The sequence below is a fragment of the Neovison vison genome, chromosome 13 (genome assembly GCF_020171115.1).
Source record: "Neovison vison isolate M4711 chromosome 13, ASM_NN_V1, whole genome shotgun sequence".
Classification (NCBI taxonomy): domain Eukaryota; kingdom Metazoa; phylum Chordata; class Mammalia; order Carnivora; family Mustelidae; genus Neogale; species Neogale vison.
This window is the reverse complement of record NC_058103.1, coordinates 107,477,358-107,495,634: the sequence shown is the minus strand read 5'-3', so window position 1 is coordinate 107,495,634 and position 18,277 is coordinate 107,477,358. Positions and strand designations below refer to the sequence as shown.

Sequence of the window (18,277 nt, the reverse complement as noted above, 5' to 3'; positions counted from 1 at the left end):
TTATTTGACAGAGAGAGATTACAAGTAGGCAGAGAGGCAGGCAGAGAGAGAAGGAGGAGGAAGCAGGCTTCCCGCTGAGCAGAGAGCCCGATGCGGGACTCGATCCCAGGACCCCGAGATCATGACCTGAGCCGAAGGCAGTGGCTTAACCCACTGAGCCACCCAGGCGCCCTGAGGATACTTTTTATAGCATATTGTTCAGACATCATTTGAAAAATGTAAAGGATACATTAAAATCTGTAATCAGTATTCTAAGAGATGAAAGGTCAGGTGCCTTTAAGCAAGAAAAAGGAACTAGAAAGAATTCTTGGAGATTAAATATACAATAGTACCGGTAAACAATGCATTAAAAAGAATTTAAAAAAAGATAAAGTTGAGAAAAATCTCTCAGAAAGTAAGACAAAAAGATAAAATAAAAGAATAAATAAGAATTACTAAAGAAATAAAAAAGAAGGGGCACCTGGGTGGCTCAGTGGGTTGAGCCGCTGCATTCGGCTCAGGTCATGATCTCAGGGTCCTGGGATCGAGTCCCGCATCGGGCTCTCTGCTCAGCAGGGAGCCTGCTTCCTCCTCTCTCTCTCTGCCTGCCTCTCTGCCTACTTGTGATCTCTCTCTGTCAAATAAATAAATAAAATCTTTAAAAAAAAAAAAAAAAGAAATAAAAAAGAAAATTTTCCAGAACTGAAGAACTTAGTTTCTACATTGAATGTGATCACCAAATAAATATGCATCCCCATGAATAAAGCAAAACCCACCCAAAAGTATATCAGATACTGAAATATCAGAAAACCCAGAAGAAAGAGACTATCGAATAAACTTCAGAGAGAAGACGTAAGTTATATACAAAAGTTCTGGAGTAATCAAACTATTATAATCATCTGGAAGCTAAGAGATGATGATTGATGACTTTAAAATGAAGGAAAACTATTTGCAACATCGAATTTTATATCTAGCCAAACTGTAAATATAAAGGTAAAATAGAGGTCTTTTTTCAGACACACAAAGTCTACAAAAATGTGTTTCCTATGCCTTCTTTCTCAGGAACCTAAATAAGAATATGTTCCAAAAAATCAAAGAAAGAAGAAGACAGGAAATCCAAGAAAGAAAGGAGTCAACATGGGAATGAGGAGGAAGGAACTCTAAGACAATAGTAAAGAGAAGTCCCAGGATGGGAGCTGTGCAGCAGCCCTGTGAAACAGTAAGTTTAGATCAGAGTAAGAGAAGTGTTTGAGGAGGGATGTACCCAAGATTAAAATGGATCTGAAAGGTAACCTCATAGGTTTGACTGGTAAGTCTTTGGCTGAGTTAGTGGTAGGTGAAGAGTTAAGCAAAAAAGGAAACAGTGATGTAATTGTTAATTCCAGGAAAAACAAAAACTTTAACAAAAAAATAAATGTAATCATAGTCATAGTGAAATACCCAACTTAAATGGTAAGTAATGTTCACATAACTTTTAAGCTGTGAGTACCTTATTTAATCAAAAATTTTTAAGTAATTGGGAGGTTGGAACAAGAGGAGGAAGGAAGGTATGAGAGAAAAGAATAAATCCTCATCTCCCATAAGAATAAATCAATAAACAAAATCTACAATTTTTAAATGAAGAAATCAGAGTATAATTATGTTACTCAAAAGTTCAGGTATAAGGAGCTAATGAATACCTAGGAGTTGAAAGGGACTGCTTTGAAAGAACTAAAAAATGTAGAGGAATGGAGCAGGGAACTGCTTTGTTCTTAAATAAACTATTTGACTGTAAGACTGTTATATCCATAACTTGGAGAATAATTTTAAAATCTTGGGTAGTAACTATTATATTTTAAAATGGTATATTTTGGGCGCCTGGGTGGCTCAGTGGGTTAAGCCGCTGCCTTCGGCTCAGGTCATGATCTCAGGGTCCTGGGATCGAGCCCCGCATCGGGCTCTCTGCTCAGCAGGGAGCCTGCTTCCTCCTCTCTCTCTCTGCCTGCCTCTCTGCCTACTTGTGATCTCTCTCTGTCAAATAAATAAATAAAATCTTAAAAAAATAAAATAAAATAAAATAAAATGGTATATTTTACCTTACATTTAAGTGAAGATATATACAAGCAGAAAAGAATGAGACATTTTCAGCATGTTGTCTTCTGGGATTTTTTTTTTTTTTTAAAGATTTTATTTATTTATCTGAGAGAGAGAAATCACAAGCAGATGGAGAGGCAGGTAGAGAGAGAGGGAAGCAGGCTCCCTGCTGAGCAGAGAGCCCGATGTGGGACTCGATCCCAGGACCCTGAGATCATGACCTGAGCCGAAGGCAGCGGCTTAACCCACTGAGCCACCCAGGCGCCCAGTCTTCTGGGATTTTTCCCTAGATGACACTCCCCACCTCCTTAGAAAAATAGCTATGCACATTTTTGCAAACTTAAACCACTTTTCACCACTGCTCATGTTGGCTTATGTAATTCCTGACAACATATAAAAAGAAAAATTGGTTCTGTTTCTTTCTATTAATAAAATTATTAAATTATGCATGTCAGCATTTGAAACATATGAAACATTTAAAACAGTGAAAACTACCAGAGCAAGTACAGGCTTGATAAGCAGGTTAAAAAAAAAAAAATAGTGAAAGGCTATTATTTGAGACATGTGTGCCATATTTTTTGGCTCTGTGGTTTCTGGCCTGTAAATGACCCCATCATTCAATTTATTCATATAATATATCTTCACTTATTTATTTATATTATTATTTTTTTAAGTAGGCTCAATGCCCAATGTGGGATTTGAATTTACCACCCTGAGACTGAGTTACATGCTCTGACTGAGCCAGCCAGGTACTCCTATAATATACCTTTCTATCTACTTACATTCTATCTACTTACATTCAAGGCATCATGCTAAATTCTGAATTAACTGAAATCTCTTAATATTCTCATTTGCACTTAATGGCCCTAAATACCATAAAACGCTTCATCCATCATCCAGCAGCGTATATCTTATAAACTCTACAGGCAAAGCAACCCTGGAACCCCAAGATCAAGAGCCACATGCTCTGTGGACTGAGCCAGTCAGGGGACCCCAGCGGCATGTATCTTAATCTGTTAACATTTGCAGCCTTTATTCAGGGCAAAATCCTGATTTGAACAATAGTATTTATTGCTTATAAATTGATATGGAGACCAAAAACACATAAAACTTCCAAATTCAACATTCTGAAGATGCTATTATCTTTTTAAATTTTCCTCTTTTCCAGGAGTTGGATAAGTACCACAATACTGTGTTAATGCAAAAAGGTGGAAGAAGCTCCATCTTCTGTATTTTCAGGAAACCATACTTCTCAAGCAAGTATTAAAAATAATGCAATAAGAAAAAAAATTACTAGACAGTAAACCCAACGAAGATATAAACCCTTTGTCTTAATCACCTTAGCATCCCCAGTGCCACAGTATCCAGCAATGTACTTGGTCCTGAAATGTGTTACGTGAGTGACTGAAACTAGTTTGTAATTTTGTCTACCTTCTCTAAAAGAAATAGATACCATTCCATTAGGTGTCAGGTAATAAGCCACTTGTCAACTGTTCTATCTCTTGAGCCTAAAAAATAATGATGAAAGACTAAAAAAAAACAGGCGGCGGGGTGGGGGTGGGGGCGGGCTCCTTGTCTAGAACAGGTCAGAATAGGATCCGAATCCCATTTTGTCACCAAAAAAACGTCAGGCTACTCCGTCGTCTCGGAAAATTGTGTGGCTTTAAGACGACTCAATTCTAATTAGAAAACTCTTTCGAGAACAGGCACTTCCCACTGTATCCAAAGTGAGGCCAAGTTAACAAAACCGCAAAGACTTGGCTAATTCAGGCACAAGCTAACTTATTATTACTGGCCCAAATCACCTCCTTTTTTTTTTTTTCCTTGCTGTGCAGGCCAATATCCACAACCGCACTGACGCCTCGAGTAGGGCGAACGGTTTCACCAGTAGCTGGTGGGGAGCCGAGTTTTTCTCAGCCAAAACCCTGGGAGACTGGGATTTATGCGGTGTAGTAATCCAAACACCTCGAGTAGACTCCAGCCTTTAAAAATCTGCATCTCGTAAAAACAATTCCTTCAATTTTCCCTATTACAAGCCGAGGAAACAAATCTCCTGAGCTCTTCGGGGACGAGCTCTTTTCCAAATAACACAGACATCGCCAACTCCCCACGCTTGAGCCCTAACTGGGCAACACACAACCCAGGTCTGAAGGGTCACAACAAACTGGACGCCGTCCGCCTCGCCTTTACAGAAGCCGCGCGCGGTCGCGGTGCCCCACAGTTCCACTTCCGGCCACAGAGTGAGAGGATGTTTTCCTTCTGGTCACGCCCTCCTAGCCACGCCCGCCACGCCCCCCGCCTTCCCAGCCCTAGCTCCCGCAGGCGGGCGCGCAGGAGGGGCGGAGCCCCGTGGGGGCCTCTGCGCCGTTCGGCTTCACCCGGCCGCGCGCAGGCCCGCCCCGAGCCAGTGGATTGTGCGGTGGCGCGCGCGCGCGCGCGGTGCCCTCCCCGTGACGTGCCTGGCCGAGGCCGCGCAAGGGCGCTGTTGCTGCCAGTGCCGCTGTCATGGCGTCCGAGGCGCTGGCTGAAGAGAACCCGCCGCGGTCTCCTTAGAGAAAGGGGCTGGCGGCTGGGTATGGAGAGCGGCCCCGGGAGCCTGCAGCCGCTAGAACACAGGGTGGCCGCCGAGCCAGCGCTAGGGACAGGTTCTCCGCAGGAAGGGCAACCGGAGACCAGGCTCGCCGCTGGGGATGGTCCTGGAGTATGGGCGACGGAGAACAGCGGCGGGAATGGGCAGGGGGCGGCGGCCGCCGGGAGGAGCCTTTTGGACTCGGTTTCTCCAGCCAGCTCTCCTCAGGTTCCCGGACCCTGCAGCTCTTGCCCGGGCTTGGACTTAAAGGAGAGTGATTTGGAGAATCCTGCTGCCCAGAAGACGCCTCCGAGAGGGCAGTACAAGGTGACCGCCTCCCCGGAGACAGCCGAGGCCGGAGCGGACCATGGATCGGGTCCGGCCGGAGACGCCGGCCCCCGCCCGGATCCCGCCGGCACCTGCGGGACAGAGTTGGCGGCCGCCGGGTCCGAGGAGCCCAGCAGCGCCGGCGGCCTCAGCAGCAGTTGCAGCGACCCGAGCCCTCCTGGGGAATCGCCGAGCCTGGACTCCCTGGAGTCGTTCTCTAACCTGCATTCTTTCCCCAGCAGCTCTGAGTTTAATAGTGAGGAGGGAGCTGAGAACAGGGTCCCCGGGGAGGAGGAGGAGGAGGAGGGCGCCGGCGCGGGCGCGGCGGTGTTGCCTGGGGCAGTGCCTCTGTGCCGCGAAGAGGAGGAGGAGGGGGAGGAAGCTCAGGTACTGGCGGCCTCCAAGGAACGCTTCCCGGGACAGTCTGTCTATCACATCAAGTGGATCCAGTGGAAGGAAGAGAACACACCCATCATCACTCAGAATGAGAACGGACCCTGCCCTTTGCTGGCCATCCTCAATGTTTTGCTTCTGGCCTGGAAGGTACATTCTGCAGCTTTCTTTATTTCCTACCGCTTTTGGGGAGGGGGAAAACGGGGTGAAGAATCTGCTGCATGTCAGCTGACAGCTTCCTCTTTTCTTTGCTCATTCACCAGGATTCTGTTCCTTGAAATTCATTATGGGACTCCTTTTGTCCAAAGAATATTCTTCTATGTTATTTCGTAAAGATTGCCAGCAACCCCAGGTCTCTCTAGTGTTTAAATAAGAGTTCAGCCTGATGTACTTAAAAACAACTAGGACTTAGAACATCCTAAATCCTAGGATTATTTTTTTAAACTATATTTTTCTACGTTTCCTTCTTACTGACCTTGTCCAATATGCAAAAGAGTGAAGAATTGGGGAAAATTATCTTCAGAAGTTACCATCAGTTCGTGTTATCAAGAAGGAAGTTTTGATGGTTATGTTTAGTCGATTTTCTAACTAATACTTGTGACAGTTCGTTGTAGATACTAAGGAAATGGTGACAGGGAAGATGTGGCCTCTTTGACAAATTCCATTTAAGGGAAAGCATTGGTCTGAGCCCAATTACCATAACTTCTTGGTTTTCAAAGATTGTTTTCATTTTATGCTTGATTTTTACTTTGGCTCTGCTTAAGTAGTTTGACATTATTGCTAGTAACCTCGCATCAGAATATGTTAAGGGAACTAAAACTATAATGAGTAAAATAAGGAAAGACATATTCAAGGTAAAGGAACAACAACAACAACAAAAAAGGAAGGGCTCTTCAAAACTTAATTATATCAAGGACTCAATGAGTTTATGTATAACTGAAGTGTCTTACCCAAGCTTGCAGTTTTAGGGTGCTGAGAAGAACCGTCTTATAGCACCCATTTTATTTCCAAATTGTAATTATATCTGTTGATAAAATGTTTCCTAGAAGAAGAAAAAAACCTGGATTATTCTGACCAGTTAGGAAGAAAATCAAGTAAAGGGAATAGTATTTATTACGTGCCTTCATTTTCCTCTTACTAGCAAGGGCTGATGCAAGAGAAATAAGATTAGAAACCTTAGAAGTATCCGGTACGTAAGGGCACTCCAGTGTTTGTTGGAGGCTCTGCCTGCTTTTGAAGAGCTGTTGAGCCATTTGGGGTTACATCATCGACTTACTTGAAATTATTAAAGGACAGTGCAGGACAAAACACTGTAAGTGCATATAAATATAAATATGTTTATATAAATACAAATTTTTAGGTTATAGAAAACAGATGGAAATGTACTAGATATTCCAAAAGGGGAAAGTTTTGTTTTGGCATAGTCCCGGAGAGCTTCATGGAATTTGTAGTCTTGAACCAAGCTTTTAAGGAAAAGTAGAATTTAAAAGAATAGGGAAATGGAATCCTGGGAGAGGGAAGGTTGTAAGCAAAAGGGATGAAAATTGAATGGATAGAGAGAGAGAGAGAGAGAGTGTGTGTGTGTGTGTGTGTGTGTGTGTTTGAATGACAGAAGTGGTAAGTTCATACTGGTGAATCATAAATAAGATTGAAAAGGTGAAGAGCCACTTGATGAAGGCCCTAAAGGGTTAGAGTCTGGTTAGACTTGATATATGGGCCAAAATCCCCAGGTTTTTTTTTTTTTTGGAAGGAATAACAGTTTCCTTTGGGCTTTTCTCTTCTCTTAGTTTCCATACAGTACTGCAGAAATTCGGAGGAGCTCCTTCCCCTGGTCTGGAATTTTGGGAGATAGATGAGCATTTAATTGTCTTTTTTAAAGACGTGGCCTGATGGAATAGTCAAACATTTGAGTTCCCATTATGGGTGAGGTACTAGAAATACAAAAACAAGATGTAAGTCTGCCCTTCTGTAGCTCGCTATTAGTGGGGAGACAGACATATAAATAATTACAATGCAATGTGCTAAGTTCTAACTGTGCTTTGGAATTACAGAGAAAAGAGTAACGGGATGGGATGTGTCAAGCAGAAGCTTTATAGAAGAGGTAACCTAGGAACTGGGTCTAAAGGATGAGTAAGAAGGCCTTTCAGGCAGGGGGAATAGTGTCTTCAAAGATGGTAAAGTAGAAAAAGATTTGTTCTCTTTCCTGATTCCAACCTTGATGGGGAATGCAGAGGAAGAGGGGAAGGAAATGGCAGTGGGAGAACATAAAATTGATTGGTTGGGTTAGACGGGTTAGACTGTTAAAGAGCAGGCATGCTAATTAATTTAGAGGATATTTTATAAATCTGTGGCTTTTAGCCTTCTTTCTGCCTCCAGGCTATGGCTACACACAAATGTTACTCGTCAGTAAGCATCAATAGGGAGACAGATAAAGAGAAGCAAGGTCTGATAAAGTGGTGTTTTCTAAGTGAGCCAGGGGGGCTAGATGTCAGATCTGTTTTCATAATAATACTAAGATGTTATTTGTCTTTTCATTCTCATTCTTTCACAAGTGTCAGTGGAGTTTTCCAGGTTCTGTGATGTGTGGTGACATCATTCCTCTGACTGGAATGTGTGCTTATGTATTTTTCTGTTTAAAACTTTTCTCCTTTTTCATTTCTAGTATGGTAAGTATGAGGAGATAGAACCAACATAGACAAAAGCTCTTTGGAGGACTGTAATTTTTAGGCTGTAATGGTCCTGACACTAGAAGGTCTGAGAAATACTACAGTAAAGAAAAATAATAAGTACATTATAAAAGTAGCTGTCAGATTTCAGAAGACCCATTGCTGGTGCTGTTTACACTTTATATTTAGCTGATAATAGGGAACTATTAAAAATTACTGGACAGAGGAATAAGGTGATAAAAGTGGTCTTGTTTGAGATTAGACTAAGGGTAAGATTGTAGCAGGAAGAATGGATAAGGATAACCTTTTTGGATGGGGAATTTTCTGCCCCTTTTCTTTGATAAAGATAATGTTGCAGCCTAAATGATGAACTGATCACTAACCGGACATAGGAAATGAAGGAGACAACTCCATCTTTTCTAATCTGGGTAATAGAGATTGATTGGGTAATTCAGAAGATAGAGAATATGTTTTAGGTGGGAGATGTCAAAGTTTGGTTGAGTCAAGTTGGAAATGTCTGCTAAGGGACATGATAATATAAATATCCTTATGCCTCTGAAAGCATGGAGTGGGTCTCTGGGAAGAGGTCAAATTATAGAGGAAAACTGAACAGGGGAATTATTGCATAGTGTAAGTATGGTAGCTTACTTGCCGTAAGTATGAGAATAAATGAATACTCCTTAAGGAGAGGTGAACAATAATTCTCAACTTTTTTCCACCCCAATATATGTGGTGAACAACAAATTGCCAGCTTCATTCCTTCCTATAATTCCACCCTGTAATTCCCCATGCCCTCTTCAGTAGATATAGAAAAACAGAGGAACAAAGATTAAACTTGGTGTGGAAAAGGCATGCTAAGCATTAAGGGTGAGAGAGTGTAAAAGAAACTAGTATAGGCATAATTTAAGATATCATGGAGAACTGGAAGTAGGACAGTGTCGTGATAGTAGTCTTGGAGCGACTGTAATAAAGCAGTCAGTTATTGTCAAGTGCAAAAGCATCAAGGAGCTATTGGAATAGGAAAAATTTTTGCTAAAAAAGGACAGGTGTGAGGACAAGGTTGCTAAAAGTTAGGATAAAATGACTCCTTAACAAGTTCTCTTCAGAGGGAAGGAACAGCAATCTCATTTTCTGAAGTAATGGAAGGAATGGGACAAAGAAGATAGAGAGAAAAGGTCATGTTAAGAGAAGAGGGGGACCTGAGTGACTCAATCAATTGAGCTGCTGACCTGTGGTTTTGGTCATGATTTTAGGGTACTGTGATTGAGGGCCTGCATTTTTGAGCTCCACCCTTAGCAGAGAGTCTGCCTGTGGATTCTCTCTCTCCCTTTCCCTTTGCCCCTTGCTCAGGCACACTCTCTATAAAGTAAATGAATTTAAATTTATTCATTAAATTTAATTCAAGCTCAATTTCTAATTCTGTTTCACTGACAGGGAAATTTACCTAAAATTATGCTTTGGAATAAATTTCATTTTGCTTCTTTACTTTACATTATACTTTTTTTTTTTAATAATTTTTCTTTAGTCTTTCATTTTATCTGTTGAAAACAATGCCATCTGTAGGTATATTTGAGGTTGTGACCCATTTATTTAGAAGTGTTTAAGGGTGCCTGACTGGCTCAGTTGGTCGGTAATGCAACTCTTGATCTAGGGGTTGTGAGTTCAAGCCCCACATAAGGTATAGAGATCACTTAAAAATAAAATCTTAAGGAGCACCCGGGAGGCTCAGATGGTTAAGCGTCTGCCTTCGGCTCAGGTCATCCTGATATCAAGCTCGCCCCTCTTCCATGGGGCTGTCTGCCCAGTGGGGAGTCTTCTCTTTCTTCCTCTGACCCTCCCCACTGCTTGTGATCCTGCTCCTGTACTGTCTCAAATGAATAAAGAAAAAAACTCAAAAATCTCTAAATAAATACATAAAAATTTTTAAAGAAAAGTAGTACTTTTTTTAAAAAGTGATTTTTTTTTGATTCATTTGAGAAAGAGAGCAAGCTGGGGTAGGGCAGGGGGAACGGGAAGAGAGAATCTTAAGCAGACTCTCCATTGAGCAGGGAACCTGGCACAGGGCTCAGTCCTAGGACACTGGGATCATGATCTGAGCCAAAACCAAGAGTCAAACGCTCCCCAGATTGAGCCACCTAGGCACCGCATATTACTTTAGTAATAGAGGGAATCCCTACTTTGTCATACTTTTCTTTTTCTTTTAATGATTTTATTTATTTATTTGAAAGGGAGAGCAGAGCAAGGGAGAGAGCACACGAGTGGAGGGGAGAGGCAGAGAGAGGGAGAAGCAGGCTCTCTTAAGCAGGGAACCTGGTGTGGGGCTCTAGCCGAGGACCCTGGGATCATGACCTGAGCTAAAGGCAGCCACCCAGGAGCCCATACATGCGTTTTCTTTTAGAGAGAATGTTAGAGGTTCTGAGACACAAACACTGAAAAGTACTTCAGTAAACTTAAATACATTGTGACTGAGGACAGATCAGGACATACAGACAGGACAGTTTTATAATAACTAATGATTACGTATCTAATCACTATGTAGCATTTTAGTAGAAGAATGAATGTACTGTTCTGAATCAGGATGTAGAAGCACATCTCCTACATAGCCGTTTTGGGTAGGCAATTCTTCCCGTTTTTCTTTGCTTAATAGAAGCTGAGACCATCTCCTACTCCCAAGTCAAGGGAGGAATGCCAGGATTCTGAAGCAAGATTTTTTTTTTTTTTTTTTAAGCTGGTTTCTCCAGACATTAAACCTAGAAAATGAAAAATAAGGATTGATATATTTGATGCTATAAAAAATGAAAAAGCTGAGGGGCCCTGGGTGGCTCAGTCAGTTGAGCTCTAACTCTTGATTTCAGCTCAAGTCATGAACCCGGAGTCATGAGATCAAGCCCAGAGCTGAGTGTGGAGTCTGCTCAAGATTCTCTTCCTCTCTGGGCGCCTGGGTGGCTCAGTAGGTTAAAGCCTCTGCCTTTGGCTCAGGTCATGATCTCAGGGTCTTGGGATTGAATCCCGAATCGGGCTCTCTGCTCGGCAGGGAACCTGCTTCTTCCCTCTCTCTCTGCCTGCCTCTCTGCCTACTTGTGATCTCTCTCTATCAAATAAATAAAATATTTATTAAAAAAAAAAAAAAGATTCTTTTCCTCTCTCTCTCTGCACCGCAGCCCCTATGCATTTGCTTTCTAAAAAAATAATAATAAATAAAAGCTGAAGGTTAAAAAATATAACAAAATTACTCCTCCTTTCCCCCCCAAAAAACCCCACCAGGAACTAAACCAAAACACGCTATAGGCCGAGGGAACTATTTACCAGATGATGTGTGCATTTGTTAATTTCTTCATTTCTAAGGAGCCCTTATAAATTAGAAGAGATGAGCAACCCAATAGCAAAATGAGCAAAAGTCATTACCAGAAAATTCAGAGAAGTGCAAATGGACATCATCTCTCTCATTACCACTTGCTGATTAAGGCACCATGGAGGTAAATGTCTTGCCAAACAATGAGTTTTTGCTCTAGTTCTCCCTCCTTCCTTGACAGCTTTTCTCATACCCTCTTCAGATACCTATCCTTGCTTCGGACTTGGTTTTACTTTATTTTCTTTTAATTTTTTTTTTTTTTTTTTAAGATTTTGTTTATTTGACATAGAGAAAGAGAGAGTACAAGCACAAGCAGGGGAAGTGCAGAGGGAAAAGGAGAAGCAGACTCCCCACTGAGCAGGGATCCGGTAGTGGGCCTTGATCTCAGGACTCTGGGATCATGACCTGAGCCAATGGCAGGTGCTTAACCGACTAAGCCACCCAGGCCCCATCTTTCTTTTTTCTTAAACTTCCTGACTTGTAAGAACATTGCGATCACTCAATTTTCTCTCATTTCCCTTTTCTTTATGTAGGCACAAAGCTCTTTCGAGGCTTTCCACGTGTGTTTATTCCTCATAAAAGTGGAAAAACAGATGGTGAGCCAAAGATTCCACTTTAGCCTCTGCCCACTTTTTTTTTTTTTAAAATACAGATCTTGTAAGAAGAGAATAATAACTTCACACGGAGGTGTTTTGTTTACACAATAGATGCAAATAACACTTATGAGGCTTTTATTTTCAATCTCTGAAGCATTAGGATTGGAGTAGTATCTCTGGATTTGTGAGATAAAGTAAATGGATACAGGCTGATGACTATGAATAATGCTGGTGGCTGTAGTAGGTTTGTTCTGTAGGTAATAGCTTGTCCTATTAATGTTGGGTTCATGGGGCACCTGGGTGGCTCAGTTGTTAAGTGTCTGCCTTCTGCTCAGGTCATGATCCCAGGGTCCTGGGATTGAGCCCCTCATTGGGCTTTCTGCTCCATGGGAAGCCTGCTTCCCCCTCTCCCACTCCCTCTGCTTATGTTCCCTCTCTCGCTGTATCTCTCTCTGTCAAATAAATAAATTAAAAAAGAAATCTTTAATGTTGGGTTCATTTTCTCCTCTTTCCTTGGTCTGAGTGGGTAACTTTCCTATTGCCTTGTCTATGTTGAGTCCCAGATAAAGAACATTTGAGCATACGTGGTACCAACAATCATAGAGCTTTGAAAACTAATAGTACACAGTTATTTTTATGACATGCATTATATGCATTTCTTTTTAATTTTCTCAATCCCATCATGAAAATCCTTAGGGAAATATAGTTCCTATTTTACATAAATACAAAACTGAGGTGCATAAAGTTTAAATAACTTGCCCAACTTAAGATTATAAGATTATCACCCACTCCAGAACTTAAGCTATTACTTGGGATATTTGGTTAAATATCAAGATGTCAGCACATCTGCTGGACAATAGGTCTAGAACAAAGCAGGTTGGAAGAACAAGTGATAAAGTCAGAGAAGCAGAAATAGCCTTCTTGATTCCTTAGAACAAATCCTGAGGATCTGGTACCAGTTGTTCTTTATACAAACTCTGTCCATTTTTAGCTCCCTATACTTTATCCCATGTCCTCTGAATTATCTGACACTTCCAACTTCGGGATGTAAATGAGCTGGAAGTGAACGAGCTTGGCTTTCCAGTCATAGTTTATTAAATACATTCTTTGATATTTTCATTAATTCGTAACTTCTGTCTCTACTACCATTACTCTAGTTCAAGCTACCTTCCTCTCGTCTGGATTACTTTAGTAGCCTTCACATTGGTCCCTTGCCTCACCCTATTCCCACCACCTTTTCAAGCAACTAATGCACAAGTTTCGTTGTCAGTTATTCTTGGGGTAGATTTTTCAGTAGCTAGGCTTTCTGAACTTCTTAAATGTAAGTCCATTGTAACATTTTTCATTGCTCTGAAACTCTTGAATTGCATGTAAAATAGGACATCCTTGAAAATCTAATATATGTGAATGTATCTGCAGTTTCTGATGGTTTTAGTTTTATTTATTTTTTTAGAGGGGGAGGGGCAGAGTGAGGGGGAGAAAATCTTTTTTTTTTTTTTTTTAAAGATTTTATTTATTTATTTGGCAGACAGAGATCACAAGTAGGCAGAGAGGCAGACAGAGAGAGAGGAAGGGAAGCAGGCTCCCTGTGAGCAGAGAACGCGGTGCGGGGTTCGGTGACAGGACCCTGGAACCATGACCTGAGCCAAAGGCAGAGGCTTTAACCCACTGAGCCACCCAGGCGCCCAGTTTTAAATAGTTTTAAATATGCCTTGGTATTACTCTGAGGGTAGGGTCTAAAGTAATGGTAAAGATTGATGGTGAATGTGTTTCAAATCGACTTTTCTAAGTTGAAGATTATCTCTTACAAATTTTTCCTGACTTGGAATACTGATAAGAAGCAGGGAGATTTACTAAAAAACCTGAATTTTGGTATTTTTAAGTATATTATTCTTAATAATAAATGAATTATTTTTAATTAATAATAAATGATAAATAATAAATGAATGATACATATAAAAAGTTAGAATATAAATATGATGTGTAATTTGCTGGAGCCAGAATTAAGGCATGTTGAAAGGATCCTTAAGTTTTTTAGTCTTTATTTGAAAGAGGTTATATTTCTTCCCTTTGGTTCCCATTAATACTTCTAATATTTAAAAAAATAATTTCTTTACAATTTTGACTTAAAAAATCATGAATGCTATATGATTTAGTGTATATTTAAAATTAGAAGAGCACCTGGCTGGCTCAGTCCATAAAGCGTGTAACTCTTGATCTTGAAATCAAGAATTTGAGCCCCATGTTTGGGTGTAGAGATTACTTAAAATAAATTTTTTTATAATTAGTGAAATTTGAACTAAGAGGAAATTGTATTATGGAGTTGGTCCACTTTTCCATAAGTAATACAGAAATAGATTGCAACACAAGAATCAAATAATTCATATACAGATTAGAAATGGTTGCCTCCTAAGTTTCAACTCAGCTTTGTTTTAATGTCAAACTAAACCTCATAGTTCTGAAGCAGACATCATTTCCTTCTACAAACTTAACTTCCCTTACCAAATTTCTCATTTATATGTATTATATGAATCTTAGTTTTTAGAATCTCCTGAGTCTTAGAGTCAACCTCAGTTATTCTTTCCCTGTTGTCCTCCACTTTTCTTTCTTTCTTTTTCTTTTTTTTTTTAAGATTTATTTATTTATTCATGAGAGAGAGAGAATCTTCAAGCAGACTCCTCCCTGAACACGGATCCCATCACACTTGATCTCATGACCCATGAGATCATGAACTGAGCCAAAATCAGGAGTTGGATGATGCTTAACCTACTGATCCACCCAGACATCCCCCATCCTCCACTTTTCATTGGTCACAAAGTTGTGTCAGTTCCTCATTTAAAATATATTTTAGATGATGTTTTTAAATAAGACTTGTGTTGAAAGTGTTCTGCTATAAAATCTGTAAATACTGACATAATGGAGAGGGTAATTGGCTTTGGAGTTCAATCTCAATTCACATCATAGCTTTTCTACTTTGGGCAAATTAACTTTTCAGTGTGTTAGTTTATTCTTTGAATGAAGGTTATGAAATCTCCATAGGATTGTTGTGGATTAAGGGTAACATGCAAACTGGATGACAGTTAGTTCAATATATTAAAATTTTTTTGTGACTTTCCTAAAGAGCAAAGATTGGCAAATACTTGATTTTTTATCTTCTCAAGTAACTCTCCAACTTATAGAGTTGTTATAATTCTAACTGTGTATTTCTGACTTTTTATTGGTATTCCAGTTAAATATTTAATAATATTCTTCAGTCTTTTTTGTACTTAGCATCACCTGTATAAACTGCTTATTTCTTAGTTATTACCGGGTCTCCTGCATTTCTCTACCTCCCTCAGAATATCAAAATCATAGGTATCAAAATCTTGGCATATCACTTTTAAGATGTTTTGCATTCTTATTTAAGATTTTATTAATACTTTACATGGAAGATGTTTTAAAATTTATGTTTAATTTTTTTAAAGATTTTATTTATTTATTCATGAGAGGGAGAGAGAGAGGCAGAAGGAGAAGCAGACTTCCCAAGTAGCAGGGAGCCCAGATGTTGGACTCGATCCTAGGACCCCAGGATCACGACCTGAGCCGAAGGCATATGCTTAACCATCTGAGCTACCCAGGCACCCTATTTTTAATTTTTTTAAATTAAAAAAAATTTTGATCTTGCTTGAGTCTATTCTCAAATACACTTCCCTTTTCACATGACTAAGAATTACAGAATAATTTGGCTAAATTAATGAGGTTTTACCCTATAGTTGAATATTTGGAGTTGGAGTAGCTATTTCCTTTTGTTAATTTAAATATTCTTGCTGTGCTTATGTTACTAATTTGCTCAGGAAAGCCATTTAGTTCAGTAAAATCTTTAGTTCTAGGAGAAGACATAATTTCTTTTCCTAGACTCTATTTGGACTCTTAATTTGAAGCTATGTGTTACTATATACTGAGAAGCTTTGCTCATGTTTTAGGAAGACTATTTAAACTACTTAGAGTACCTTTCAACTACCTTTATATACATTAAAGTATTCATGTACTTAAGAACAATATGTTTTAGATTTTTTTTTTTTTAAAGATTTTATTTATTTATTTGACAGAGATCACAAGTAGGCAGAAAGGCAGGCAGAGAGAGAGGAGGAAGCAGGCTCCCTGCGGAGCAGAGAGCCCGCTGTGGGGCTCGATCCCAGGACCCTGGGATCATGACCTGAGCCGAAGGCAGAGGCTTTAACCCACTGAGCCACCCACGCCCCCTGTTTTAGATTATTACTAAAAGAAGATCACCTAAGAACCTAGGTCATACTTCATTTGATATTTTTTTCATTTTAAAATTTAAAATTGAGATTCAGACAAAATACATACTTGGTAATTCTGTATTCTTAGGTAGTTATTCCCTAACCTGTTCTTTCTTTTATAAAATCTGAAGAGACAAAGGAGTGAAAGTCATAGGCTCATTAACAAAACCTTTGACTCTTGCTTTTGAGGTGATGGTGCTAGAGGAAAGCAAAAAGAAAATCAAGCTTTCAGGAACATCATTTTGTGGTTTAAAAAAAAAATCTGTTGACAGCTCCACAGTATTATTGAGAAACAGGCATTCCTTCTCAATTTTGTTTGTTTGTCCTTAGTTTTAATGACTATCCGGAATATGTTATTGGCTAGGATTCAGGAAGTGAGTATTTCACTGAGTGTGCATGTGAATAAGTCAGTTAAAATATTTGTATACTTGTTGTCCCACTTCTTAATCAGTATAGAGATACCATTTTCTTTTTCAAGTGTTTGAAGCAATACATTGTAGGCAGTTGTTATTTGGAAATTTCAAGGCTAAACCCTGAAATCATATTTGTGGAAATCTAGGATTATAGTATGTTTTCCCCAAGTACCTATACTTGTTAGTGCCTTTGTTTGTTATTTTGACAGAAATGACACATTTGACAATTCTGTTAATTCTTTTTTTTTTTTTAAGATTTTATTTATTTATTTGACAGAGAGAGATTACAAGTAGGCAGAGAGGCAGGTAGAGAGAGAAGGAGGAGGAAGCAGGCTCCCTGCTGAGCAGAGAGCCCGATGTGGGACTCGATCCCAGGACCCCGAGATCATGACCTGAGCCGAAGGCAGCGGCTTAACCCACTGAGCCACCCAGGCGCCCAATTCTGTTAATTCTTATTTTGACAATTTTATAGTAGGATTGTTACTTTAACCAGAGTAGAGGTAAAGCTATCTGTGGAATTTACTTTTGAATATATTCTGACTGAACCTGTCTGGAATAAAAGGATATATAGTTTTGTTTTGTTTATGATTTTACTTTATTTTATTTATTTGACAGACAGAGATCACAAGTAGGTGGAGAGGCAGGCAGAGAATGAGGAGGAAGCAGGCTCCCTGACAAGCAGAGAGCCCAATTCGGGGCTCAATCCCAGGACCCTGGGATCATGACCTGAGCCAAAGGCAGAGGCTTAACCCACCGAGCCACTATATATCCAGGTGTCCTGGACATATAGTTCTTATTTAAGAAATATTGTTAGGTATAAATAGGACTTTTTTTTTCTTTTTTTTTTTAAGCTTTTATTTATTTATTTGACAGACAGAGATCACAAGTAGGCAGAGAGGCAGTGGGGGAAGGGAAGAAGCAGGCTCCCTGCTGAGCAGAGCTCCTGGGATCATGACCTGAGCTGAAGGCAGAGGCTTAACCCATTGAGCCACCCAGGTGCCCCTAAATGGGACTTTCAGATTGTTCTGACAATTAATCAGAATATAAACACAGTGAATATAAACTGCTGGTTTAGTATATGTGCTGCCGAAGCGAGCACTAAACTGCTGGTTTAAATAACAGACTTTAGTGCTGCTGAAATAGCTTGATTAAATATTCTATAGTGATAAAATATTCTATAGTAACAGTTAAAATCATCTAAAGGAGGGATCAGCAAACTTTTCCTATTTAGTAAGTAAATATTTTAGGCCTTGTGGGCTCTATGATTTCTCTTGTAAAGATTCAACTCTGTTATCGTTGTGCAAAAACAGCCAAAACCATACATAACCAATGAGAGTGACTGTTCCAATAAAACTTTATTTAGAAAAACAGGCAGGAGACCATAATATGCCAATGAATTTCAGTTTAAAAATATACCCTATATTGGGGTGCCTGGGTGGCTCTGTGGGTTAAGCCTCTGCCTTTGGCTGAGGTCATGATCTTAGGGTCCTGGGATCAAGCCTGGCATTGGGAACTCTGCTCAGCAGAGAACCTGTTGCCCCTTTCTCTCTCTCTGCCTGCATCTCTGCCTACTCGTGATCTCTGTCTGTGAAATAAATTTAAAAATCTTAAAATACACACACACAC

The 18,277-nt window shown here is 40.0% G+C and overlaps 1 protein-coding gene across 4 annotated transcripts in view; it reads left to right on the top strand.

Moving 5' to 3' along the window:
• The first annotated feature begins 4,529 nt into the window (after window positions 1–4,529).
• Window positions 4,530–18,277, top strand: part of MINDY2 (MINDY lysine 48 deubiquitinase 2) — a 79,047-nt gene continuing 65,299 nt past the window's right edge. For 3 of the 4 annotated variants that reach the window (XR_006381757.1, XR_006381756.1, XM_044231802.1), the window contains exon 1: window positions 4,531–5,491. Coding sequence is in view for 2 of the 4 variants with exons in the window: in XM_044231802.1 (XP_044087737.1) it covers window positions 4,628–5,491 (864 nt within the window). In the remaining 2 variants the exon portion in view is untranslated. Of the gene's footprint in view, window positions 5,492–18,277 lie in introns of all 4 variants that reach the window. The other variant, XM_044231803.1, reaches the window with a different exon arrangement.